Source organism: Phoca vitulina, unplaced genomic scaffold (assembly GCF_004348235.1).
Source record: "Phoca vitulina isolate PV1807 unplaced genomic scaffold, GSC_HSeal_1.0 scaffold6, whole genome shotgun sequence".
In the NCBI taxonomy this organism is placed as follows: Eukaryota; Metazoa; Chordata; class Mammalia; order Carnivora; family Phocidae; genus Phoca; species Phoca vitulina.
Window position 1 is genome coordinate 47,822,686 of NW_022589709.1, and position 13,115 is coordinate 47,835,800.

The 13,115-nt window shown below is 35.4% G+C and overlaps 1 protein-coding gene across 3 annotated transcripts in view; it reads right to left on the reverse strand.

Moving 5' to 3' along the window:
- Positions 1 to 276: 276 nt before the first annotated feature.
- The window catches only part of FAM151B (family with sequence similarity 151 member B), a 49,367-nt gene continuing 36,528 nt past the window's right edge, over positions 277 to 13,115 (reverse strand). Inside the window, exons 6-7 of one of the 3 annotated variants that reach the window (XM_032404102.1) lie at positions 7,573 to 7,609; positions 4,153 to 4,175 (exon numbers count right to left, since the gene is read on the reverse strand). In XM_032404102.1, coding sequence (XP_032259993.1) covers positions 7,606 to 7,609 — 4 coding nt within the window. In that variant the 3' untranslated portion in view covers positions 4,153 to 4,175; positions 7,573 to 7,605. Of the gene's footprint in view, positions 372 to 3,295; positions 4,176 to 7,572; positions 7,610 to 13,115 lie in introns of those variants that run through there. The other 2 variants (XM_032404100.1, XM_032404099.1) reach the window with 2 other exon arrangements.

A 13,115-nucleotide genomic window follows, 5' to 3' on the forward strand; every position in this document is an offset into this window, starting at 1 on the left:
AACTAGGCAAGCTCATATCTTAAATTTCAAGGTGAGAGATAGGGCATTTTTCTATATATTCACTAGGTACTTAAGTTTTTATAATTACAAGGAAAAAATCTAAGACCCTAGCTCCAATAAACAAGCAAATAAGCAACCTGTTCTGAATAACTTTTAACAATTTCCCACTTGATAAATGAGTACATATCTGACTAAATAGTAATTACATCAAATTTACAGGGCCATAAACTACTGTACTTTATAAAGCTGATTTTTTGAAAAATTGGATCTCATACCAAAGTCTCTTCTAGGACCGGGAGTGTTCTGCCAGGCTTGGGAAATAGCCCTCAGATGCTATGAGTTCTCAACACCAATAAGTTAGACTTGAGAACCTGGAGGGGAAAAATAGGTTATACTTATTTTGTGTCTGGGACCTTCTTCCCAAATATTTTCCTATGTCTATAAATGCACATAAAGACACACAATTTTACATAAATAGTATGATACCATACATCTGTTTTGCTGCCTGTAATATAACATCTTTCCATATTAATAAATGTAGATTCTCTGTGTTTATATACTATTGTATTGCATTCTTATACATTAAGGCCTTTATATCATTATTATTTATTAACCAAGTTATGAAGTGTCTGTTCTTTTGCCTATTTTTGACTGGGTTGTTTAGCTTCTTTTTAAAGATCAGTTTATAGGAGTTCTCCATAGATTCTGAGTATGTCCTTTGTCAAATATGTGTTAATGGTGTCTTTTGATGAGAAGTGTTAAATTTTGATAAAGCCCATTAATCAATGTTTTTCTTTTATAATTAATGTTGTGTTATAAGAAATCATTGCTAGGGCACCTGGATGGCTCAGTTAGCTAAGCATCAGACTCTTGATTTTGGCTCACATCATGATCTCAGGGTTGTGAGATTGAGCCCCGGGTCGGGCTCCACACTGGACATGGAGCCTGCTTAAGATTCTCTCGTTCCCTCTCCCTCTGCCCTTCTCCCCACCCCCCAAAATAATTTCAAAAAAAATCATTGCCTTGGGTGTGGAGAAATAGGGAAAAACTGGAAATATCTGACACTTTCATATGTCAATTATACCTCTATAAAGCTGAAATTTATCTTTTTTTATAAAGCTGAAATTTAAAAAAAGAAATTATTGCCTACTCCCAAGTCATGAAAACATTCTCCTTTATTTTCTTCTAAATGCTTTCGTTTTAGTTTTCACATTTGGGCCTAAGATCCAACTCAAATTATCATTTGCATATGGTGTGAAGTAGGGATCAGTTACTTTTTTCTGTGTGAATATCCATTAAAAATTTATTTTTCAGGGATGCCGGGGTGGCTCAGTCGTTAAGCGTCTGCCTTCGGCTCAGGTCATGATCCCAGGGTCTGCGATCAAGCCCCGCATTGGGCTCCATCCTCAGCGGGAAGCCTGCTTCTCCCTCTCCCACTCCCCCTGCTTGTGTTCCCTCTCTCGCTGTGTCTGTCAAATAAATAAATAAAATCTTTTAAAAAAAATTATTTTTCAATAGAATACATTTTATGATTCCCTTATATATATTTGTTCCCAAGAATGATTTAAAATACACCTTTAAATCTTAACCTAAGTAATAATCAGCTGATAAATTTCTCAATATAAAAGCATTTTGCCTTAAGACTAATATTTTTAAAAATATTATCAAGGGTCATGGGGTGCCTGGATGACTCAGTTGGTTAAGCATCCGACTCTTGATTTCGGCTCAGGTTGTGATTTCACGGTCATGGGATTGAGCCCTCTGTCAGGGTGTGGAGCCTGCTTAAAATTCTCTCTCTCCCTCTCCTTCTGCCCCTCCACCCCCTCTCTAAAAAAAAAAAAAAAAGTATATATATATATATATATATAAAATTGTGTGTGTGTGTGTGTGTATTATGAAGGGTCAGATAATCAAGTAGCAAAAATAATCTTCTGGACAAATGACTTTTATTTAAAACCTCATTAAAATGCAGTTCATTTACAAATTCAATTTTCTTTATAAAAGTAAAGCGTGGTCATTTTACAAAATTTATAAAGTAAACATTAATTTTTACTATAATTTTAAGAGTTAATCTTTGTTGCTATTGTTAAAATTTTATAATTATAAAATTGCATCTTTTGCTTTTGGCAAACAACCATAGAAAGTGAAGTTTTAGGTGTTATTTGACAAATGGCACTGCATTTAGTTGGAGCTAAAATTTAAAGTGGAAATATAATTGTCTTCTTTAAATATATGTCTACAATGTTTCATGTTATTCCCCTTACTGTTCTCTATCTACAGTGGATATGATCATGTGATAAGTCTAGAAGAAGGGAACTAACTTTGTAGAGTACTTGCTATGTGTTGAGCATTGAGCTAGATGCCTCTATTCCATGAATCTCAATCTTCATAACAACTCTTCAAAAGAATCCTCATTTTCCCTCCATTTTATAGATGAGGAAACCAAGATTCAATGAGGTTAAATATTTCCCAAAATCTATAGCTAGGAAGGGACAGAGGTGAGGCTGTAAAGGAAGTCTATCTGAATTTAAAACCCAAGCTCTTTTCTCTATATACTACTGTTCTCTGGGAGAAAATGGTTGACAAACAAAGGCAAATTATATATCTTAGGATATTCATTGGTAAGTTTCTTTTCAATAATGAAATAAGTAACGTGTTTTTCTGAATACCTTGCTCAAGACTATGGCACACACTATAAAGGACAGTTAAGAATGTTCCCTTACCATGAAGGACTTTATATAACCTAGCTGAGCAGATAAAACTAACATTTATGACCTAATTAGTGAACAATATCAAATAGTTAAAATTAACTGTTAAAGGTCTGGAGACCATTGTTGTTGTAGGCATTTTTGAAATGATGACTGTGCTGAAGGTCACTGAGGTGATGTTTAGAGTGGGCTACATTATGAAGGATCTTGAAAGAGTAAAATTTAATTAAGTGGCATTTAAGAGACCCCTGGAGCTTTCTGATTTGGCAAGAGGTGCTTACAAAAGTTTTCTTCAGCAGAAATACTCAGGGCATCTCTGAGTAGAATGTGAACAATGAAGTCATGAAGAACTTTTTAAGATTCTAGCAGTAAAACAAGGGCCTGAACTAAGGTGGTGCTGGTGAAAAACTTGAAAATCAAATGATATGTTACTAGGATTAAAATTCTGCTCTCCAGGGGCGCCTGGGTGGCTCAGTCGTTGGGCGTCTGCCTTTCGCTCAGGTCATGATCCCAGGGTCTTGGAATTGAGTCCCGCATCAGGCTCTCTGCTCGGTGGGAAGCCTGTTTCTTCCTCTCCTGCTCCCCCTGCTTGTGTTCCTGCTCTCACTAGCTCTCTCTCTGTGTCAAATAAATAAAATCTTAAAAAAAAAATAAAAAATTCTGCTCTCCAGTAATATTGTACTTACTATAGATAAAATACTATGATTGAAACAAAGAATATAAACAACATATATAGTTGTCAGCATGCTCCCAACAATATGGAAATTCTAGATCCATCTAATTTAATCTATATTGTTTTCAGTAAATGGATTTTATTCTGTTATGAGAAAGCTGCTCACCTCTGTGAAAATTAAAACATTTTTAAAGCCCTCTTACTCTTCCTTAGTCTCTGAAATAACAAGTTCTCCAGGAAAAAAGAAAGAGGGTGCCACAAATTTGTGGAATCTCTGTAATGCAAGGCCAACCAAAGTGTGATTTATACCTGTATCACATGTAATGCGATTACAGGTTATGACATGTAAATTCTTTCAATTATCTTTAGCATATCAAAATTACATTTTATAAAGGGGTTTAAAGCATAATTTTCCTAAATTATTATTAGACCAGGCCCACTGAAATCTCTTCTTTCCAAATCTTTGAAGTACAAACAGTATCATAAGGGCATAGGCCTAAGAAAGTAAGCACTAAGTGTTTTTTGATTAGATGAATTAAAGCATGAATCAATCATCACAATTTATATGGTAATTAATTCAGACCAAAGCAGAGGATTATGAAACCAAAACATGAAATAATTTAGAAGAATCTTCTTAGAGATTAACTTTGACTCCAATGGCTTGTTTAAATTCATGGTTTTGTGGTTCCAAGATGTCATAGAAAACTTGTTTTTTGTCAAAATGGTCTCTAATGCAAAGTAAATCTTCAATGGAATAGTTATCATTTTTCCCAGTCCAAATAGTCAGGCTGTACCTGCATTAAAATAAAACAGAATTTTGTAGTGAAAAGTAAAAGATAAGAAACAGTGATGAGGAATTCCAATAAGCCTAAAAATAGTTACTCTCATTTATCTTTAACCCAAATTCACACAGACAAAAAAATTAATTAGCAGTGCTGGAACATATAGTTCCTGTTTCAGTCCTTCATGAACATCAAAAGGACTAGAGAGAAAAAAACACACATTGCCATCATCTAAATTAGGTAACTGCTGTATCTGAATTACAGGAATGGGAAATGGCTTTGAAAACCCAGACTGGTAAAACTGAAAACGGGCCGAATTTTGGACAAAAAAACTGAAGAGATTGTATTGCTGATCAAGGAATCTGTTCTCTACACAAAACCTACAGCTCTAACTTGGGTTTTTTTCAGTAGGCTGGGTAGGGTCAAAGGCATGACTACAAGGGATTATGAAGAGACACTAATGTCAATGACATTACCAACATTCATATTCACTTACAAGTGGCCCCACTCTCCCTTCTGGGGGGAGGGAGGTTGTATGAGATATAAGAATGCCAAGAGATGTCACTAAGGATGCCAAACAATAAATTTAGATCCATTTCTGGGCATTAAAAAAGCAATAATAACATATGCAGATTTATCATGGATGTTAAGAACATACTCAGAATTTTAATGTTATTTAAGCTGTGTATTTTCATTTCTTCCAGTAGACATTACTTCTATTACAATACTCCTATTGCATCAGTCTAAGAAAATGCAAAGCTGCTAAGTAGTTTCATACTTATTTTCCCCATAAACATTTCAGAATGCAGGAAAAAAATCTCCAAAACACTTCTTCTACTAATAATAAGAAATAGTCTAACCAAGGTATGTGTTCTTGCTATGTTGACACGTTCCTGTCCTTAAGGATGGTGACACCATTCTAGAGATGTACTTTGAATTTTATTCCACAGCAGCATTATGTGGCAAAACAAAAAGAAATTTTAAGCTACAGATGAGGACACACACAGACACACACAAATGGGAATTACTTTAGGATCCATATTTTTACAACTTATCAAGACTGAATTAGAAAGAATTAAAAAATCTGGATAGATTAATTACTAGTAAAGAAACTGAATCAGCAATTAAAAATCTCCCAATGAAGAAAAGCCCAGAACCAGATGGCTTCACTGTTGAATTTTCCAAACATGTAAAGAAATAACACCAATTCTTCTCCAACTCTTCCAAGGAACTGAAGAGCAAGAAATTTCAGCAGCATTATCTTGATACCAAATCCAGAAAAGACACTACTAGTAAAGAAAACTGTAAGTCAATATCCCTGATGAATATAGATGCAAAAATTCTCAATAAAATACTACCAAATTCTGCAGCACAATAAAAGAATCATTCACCATGATCAAGTAGGATTTATCCCTGTGATGCAAAGATAGCTCAACACACACAAATCAATCAATGTTACACATCACACTTAATAGAATGAAAGAAAAGAATCATATGATCATTTCAGTAGGTGCAGAAAAAGCATCCGACAAAATTTGACATCCACTCATGAAAAAACTTAATAAATCAGGCTCAGAAGGAACATATCTCAACAGAATAAAGGCCATATATGACAAGTCTACACCTAACAGCATACTCAATGATGATAGGTTTTCAATGATGAAAGGTTTTCCTCTAAGATCAGGAACAAGACTAGGGTGCTCACTCTTGCCATTCTTATTCAACATAGTACTGAAAGTCCTAGCTACAGCAATGAGGCAAGAAAAAGAAATAAACAGTATAAAAATTAGAAAGAAGTCAAATTGCCTCTATTTGCAGATGACATGATTTTGTACATAGATTTTGTATACTCACCCAAAAACCTGTTAGATCTAATCAATGAATTCAATAAAGTTGCAGGATACAAAATTAATATACAAAAATCAGTAGCATTTCTATACACTAACAGTGAAATTTCTGAAAAAGAAATAAATTGATCTCATTTACAATAGCATCAAAAACAGTAAAAGACATGCGAATAAATTTAACCAAGAGGTAAAAGATCTTTAAACTAGAAGTTATGATACTGATGAAAGAAATCAAAGAAGACATAAATAAATGGAAAAGTATTCTGTCTTCATGAATTGGAAGAATTAATGTTAAAAGGTCAGTACTACCAAAAGATTCAGTGCAATCCCAATTGTAATGGCATTTTTTAGAGAAGTAGAAAAAAAACTCCCCTAAAATTTATATGGAATCACAAAAGACCCTGAATAGCTAAAGAAATCTTAATAAAGAAGAACAAAGCAGGAGGCAGCATACTTCCCGATTTCAAGTTATACTATACAGCAATAGTCATCAAAACAGTGTGGTAGTGGCATAAAAACAGACAAATAGACCAAAAGAACAGAATCAAGAGCCAAAAAATAAACCCAAGCATATATGATCAACTAATATTTGACAAGGGAGCCAAGATTACTCAATGGAGAAAAAAGTCTCTTCAATAAATGGTGCTAGGATAATTGGATAGTCACATGTAAAAAAATGAAACTGACCCCATATCTTATACCAGTCACAAAAATTAACTTCAAATGAGTTAAAGAATTAAATGTAGGATCTGAAACCATTAAACCCCAAGAAGAAAACATAGGAATAAAGCTCCTTGACATGGGTCTTTGTAATGATTTTTTGGATATGACACCTAAAGCACAAGCAATAAAATAAAAAATAAACAAGTGGGACTAAATCGAACTAAAAGGCTTCTGCACAGCAAAAGAAACCATCAACAAAGTGAAAAGACAACCGCTGGAATGGAAATGGGACAAAATATTTGCAAACCATATATCAGATAAGGGGTTATTATCCAAAGTACATAAAGAACTCACAGCAAAAAACTAATAGTAATAAACTATAACAAAAAAACAAATAACCTATTTTAAAAATGGGCAAAGGACCTAAATAGACATTTTTCTAAAGAAGATATATGAAAGGCCAACAGGTACATAAAAAGATGCTCAAGATCACTAGACATTATGGAAATGTAAATCTAAACCACAATGAGATATCATTTCATGCATGTTAGAATGGCTATCAAGACAAGAGATAACAAATGCTGGTGTGGATGTTAAGTAAAGGGAATCCTGTGCGCTGTTGGTGGGATTATAAATTGGTACAGCCACTACAGAAAATAGTATGGAGGATCCTCAAAACTACCATATGATCCAGCAATTCTACAATATACCCAAAGGAAACAAAAATATTAATTTGAAAAAATATCCACACCCTCATGTTCATAGAAGCATTGTTTACAATAGCTAAGACATGGAAACAATTTAAGTGTCCATCAAAGGATGAATGGATTAAAAAGTTGTGGTATATACATATATACAATATAGTATTATTCAGCCATAAAAGAATGAGGAAACCTTACCATTTGCAACGGCATGGATGGACCTTGAAGGCATTAGCTAAGTAAAATAAATCAGACAGAAAAAAACAATACTGTACAATCTCACTTATATGTAGAATCTAAAAGGAAAAAAACTCACAAAGAGATTAGACTCGCGGTTATCAGAGGTAGAGGGTGGGGAGGGGGAAATGGAGGAAGGTGGTCAAAGATACAGACTTACAGTTATAAGATAAGTAAGTACTAAGGTTGCAATGTATAACATGATGACTAGAGCTAACACTGCTGTATGACTACATAGGAAAGTTTTTTAGAGAGTAAATCCTAAGAGTTCTCATCACAAGGAGAAATTTTTTTCCTTTTTCCTTTTCTTCTTTCTTTTTACTGTATTTATACGGGAAGGTGGAGGTTAGCTGAATCTATGGTGGTAATCATTCCACAATATATATAAATCTAACCATGATGCTGTATACCTTAAACTTTTACAGTGATGGGGGTGCCTGGGTGGCACAGTCAGTTAGGTGTCAGATGCTTGATTTTAGCTCAGGTCATGATCTCAGGGTTGTGGAATCAAGCCCCACGTCAAGCTCTACGCTCAGCATGGCGTCTGCTTAGGACTCTCTCTCCATCTCCCTCTCCCCCTCCCCCTGGCTCTCTCTCTCTCTCTCTCTCTCAAATAAATAAATAAATCTTAAAAAAAAAAAAAAAAGCTTATACAGTGGTGTATTTCATTTATTTCTCAATAAAACAAAGAAATACAAAAAAAAAACCCTGTATTTTTTTGCTAAAATGGCATCTTTATTACTTTATTTGAACACCATAATGACAAACCTTATAAAAAAAAAAAATACAGATATGAATTTAGGTTACAAAAGGAGCTCTCCAGTGTTATTCTGCCTCTTTTAATCCTCCATTATATTTAAAGAGAAATAGGGAAAAAAATTGCCTCAGGGTACCTTAAATTGTATTTATTCAAATCAATTCTCAGGTTTCATTTTTTAAGCTCTTTTTCTTAGGAAATAACATATATAGGAAAAATGCATAAAACATAAATATGCATTTTAACAAATTATTATAAAATGAACTCCAGTGTAACCAAAACACAAATCAAGAAGTAGAGCACTGCCAGTACCTTGGGAGGTACCTATATGTCACTCTGTGATCACAACGTTTCCTCTACCCTGGAGTCCTCACAACCTTGACCTTTGTGGTAGCCATATTCTTGCTTTTCTTTATTTACTACCTATATATCCATCCCTAATGAGTACAGTTTAATTTTTGCCTGTTAATTTTATATAAATGGAATCATATGGTATATATATTTTTGGTCTTGCTTCTTTTTTTAAAAAAGACTTTACTTATCTATTTGGGAGAGAGAGTCCTAAGAGACTAGTCGAGAGTCGAGAGTGAGCGAGTTGGGGGGAGGGGCAGAGGGAGAAGCAGACTTCCTGCTGAGCAGGGAGCCTGATGCAGGGCTTGATCCCAAGACCCAAGATCGGGACCTGAGCCAAAGGCAGACGCTTAATCTATTTCATGTAAAGAAGTGAAGAGAATTTGCCCATGTCTGTAGATGACAGAGAAAGCCTACCAAAGACATTTCTAGATGAGGGGCACATTCCACCTAAACACTTTGCAACAGCGGAAATGGCATCCCTGAGCGACAAGCGGAAGCTTTCTTGAATTAGGTTTGATCCCAAGAAGCTATGAAGATAACGAAAGAGTTAACACAGAAAAGCCACAGTTGTGACTTTTCCTATTCCTGTGGAAACTCAAAATTTAAAATTTAAGCAATAGGGGCGCCTGGGTGGCTCAGTCATTAAGCATCTGCCTTTGGCTCAGGTCATGATCCCAGGGTCCTGGGATCGAGCCCGGCATCAGGCTCCCTGCTCAGCAGGAGGCCTGCTTCTCCCTCTCCCACTCCCCCTGCTTGTGTTCCCTCTCTCGCGTTCTGTCAAAAAAACAAAACAAAACAAACAAAAAACTTTAAATAAAAAAATAAAAAAAAATAAAAGTTAAGCAATACATAAAAGATTTTACTTAGAGGGGTGCCTGGGTAGCTCAGTCAGTTAAGCATCTGCCTTCAGCTCAGGTCATGATCTCGGGTCATGGGATTGAGCCCCACATCAGGCTCCCTGCTCAGCGGGGAGTCTGCTTCTCCCTCTGCCTCTCCCTCTGTTCTCTCTCTCAAATAAAAAATAAAAAATAAAAAAGATTTTACATAGAGATACCACATTGCCTACCTCCATTGACCAAGAAAAGTTAAAGGCTAAACAAACTCACATATAAGACTCTCTAGGTCTGGGGCGCCTGCATGGCTCAGTCGTTAAGCACCTGCCTTTGGCTCTGGTCATGATCCTGGGGTCCTGGGATCGAGCCCCGCATCGGGCGCCCCGCTCAGCAGGAAGCCTGCTTCTTCCTCTCCCACTCCCCCTGCTTGTGTTCCCTCTCTCTCTATTAAATAAATAAAAATTTGGAAAAAAAAAAAAAAAAAGACTCTCTAGGTCTAAGAAACAGAGTCTTGGTCCCTCTCCAATATCCACTTCGGGCAAGTATCCTGTCCAGAAAAAAAATGACTTTCTTTAAAGTACAATAATCAAAACCTGCAGAGGTTTTACACAACAGAGTACAAGAAAACATAAGGATAAATAGGGGTGCCTGGGTGGCTCTCCCTTTCCCACTCCTCCTGCTTGTGTTCCCGCTCTTGCTGTCTCTCTCTCTGTCAAATAAATAAAATCTTTAAAAAAAAAAAAAAAAAAAATATATATATATATAAGGGTAAACAAATGGCAGATGGAGAAATAAGAACTTAATCTTTAAAAAACTATCAGGTAGCAGAAATATATGTAAAACTTAAAGAATGCCAAAAGGCAGATGAAAGCCATGACCAACATTTTTTACATGATGCAACAGCTTCTTTGAAGAAAGAACACAAAGCAGAGGTATGAGCTCATGGAAGGGGATACAAGACAATATAAAAAAGATGATGAAACATTAATTGGCAGATTTTAGGAAAGAAATGAAAAATTAATACTACAGAAATAAAGTGAAATCGGAAGATATACAAGGGAAAACAGACATTGTTGCAAATACTGTAAGGGATATAAAAGATAGATAATAAAATCAAGAAAAATAAAATCCAAATAAATAGAAAGGAAAGAAAGACTAAAGAGAAAAAACAGATACCAAAGATAGGCAACGGAGATCTAAATATTCATAGCTGGAATCCCAGAAAGAGAAAAGATAAGTTTACAAATAAAATAGAACAAGTATTGGGCGCCTGGGTGGCTCAGTCATTAAGCGTCTGCCTTTGGCTCAGGTCATGATCCCAGGGTCCTAGGATCGAGCCCTGCATCGGGCTCCCTGCTCGGCAGGAAGCCTGCTTCTCCCTCTCCCACTCCCCCTGCTTGTGTTCCCTCTCTCACTGTGTCTCTCTTTGTCAAATAAATAAATAAAATCTTTAAAATAAAAAAATAAATAAATATAATAGAACAAGTATTTTAAAATATAATTCACAGAAACATTCCAGAAAAGAACATTTGAATCTATATACTGAAAACAACCCTTGCTACATTCAGTTGTCCTCCCCCAAAACCCCTGGCCAAATCAAGACACTCACAAGGGCAAAAAGAAAATCAGGCTGGCTTCACATTTTTCCACACAGTAGAAAGCAGAGAAGCAATGTATTCAAAATCCTCAAGGAAAGGCACTGTGAGCTAAGAATTTTACAGCTAGCCAATTTATCATTGAATATAACAAAGCTGGACAATAAGAGACAGTAAGTCAACTAAAATTAGCTGAAAGAGGTGAAGAAATACACTAATTTTATTACTGGTCACAGGAAGAAGTTAACAGGTACCTGTAAAGAAGCAGATTAAGCATACTTTGTGAAATTACAGTAATAAATAACCAATAGAAAAAAAATGAACCTCCCAAATTATTAAAATTAAAAATACAAAACAAACAGCTACAGTGAAATATTTTCAAAGCTATGCAGATAACAAGTACTCTAGTTTAAAAAAAATGACAGAAACAAGACGAAACAAGACCAACATCTCTGTCTTATAAACAAAAGTAAATAAGTTAAACTCTCCTTTTAAAAGGCTGTTAGATTAAATTAATGGGAGTCAGGTAAGTTTGGTAAGAAATTTACAACAGAGAGAGGGAGAAGGCTGGAAAGAACTCTAAGGGGTTGGGTTGAAATTGGAAGTATCAGTATGAACCCATGGGCTTTATATATGTATATATAGACACATAGAAATGGTTATAGATGTATATATTGGTGCGTGTGTATGTATGCATAGGTGTGTGTCTGTACACATACACAGACTGTAATCACAGATACACAGACAAGCACTTACCAGCTCTGTCCCCTGAGATGTCCTAGAAGCAATGACACTCTAGTAGCAATGATCATACTAAACTCCCAGATTTTACTTTCAAAATACCATCCACCACTATAATCAGGCACACATTCTTGAAGAAGTAGCTAATTTGAGAATTGGGACAGGGAAAGTACATGAATCTCCAGAGAACATAAGCATGAGATCTGTCATGAGGAAATAGTGAGCTGATCCAAGTTGAGAACATCTTTCATAACAAAAGCCCTGTCATCTTTAAGACTGTCAAGTGTATGAGATAGGGAAAGACTGAGGGCCTATTCCAGACTGAAGGAGACTGATGAGACATGAAAACTAAATGCAGTACATGTTCTTGGAGAGTTTCTTGGACCACAAAGAAAAAAGAAGCATTTTTTGAATGGTTGGTAAAATCTAATAGCTCCTCAGTCTCATGCTTTTTAGTGGGGTCTTTATCTGATTTTGGAATCAAAGTAATGCTGGCCTACATAGAAAGAGTTTGGAAGTTTTCCTTCCATTTCAATTTTTTGAGACATCTTCAGAAGAATAGATATTAATTCTTCTTTAAATGTTTGGTAGAATTCCTCTGGGAAGCCATCCAGCCCTGGACTCTTGTTTGTTGGCAGACTTTTTATTACTGCTTAAATTTCCTTGCTGGTTATGGGTCTGTTCAGGTTTTCTATTTCTTCCTGGTTCAGCTTTGGTAGTTTATACATCTCTAGGAATGCATCCTATTCTTCCAGATTGCCTAATTTGTTGGCATATAGTTGCTCATAGTTTTTTCTTGTAATTGTTTGTATTTCTTTGGTGTTGGTTGTGATCTCTCCTCTTTCATTCATGATTTTATTTATTTGGGTCCTTTATCTTTTCTTTTGGTAAGTCTGGCCAGGGTTTTATCAACCTTATTAATTCTTTCAGAGAACCAGCTCCTAGTTTCATTGATCTGTTCTACTGTTCTTTAGGTTTCTATTTCATTGATTTCTGCTCTGATCTTTATTATTTCTCTTCTCCTGCTGGATTTAGGCTTTATTTGCTGTTCTTTCTCCAGATCCTTTAGGTGTAAGGTTAGTTTGTATATTTGAGAACCTTCTTGTTTCTTGAGAAAGGCTCGTATTGCTATATACTTCCCTTTTAGGACCACCTTTGCTGCATCCAAAAGGTTTTTGTTTTTTGTTTTTTGTTTTTTAAGATTTTATTTATTTATTTATTTGA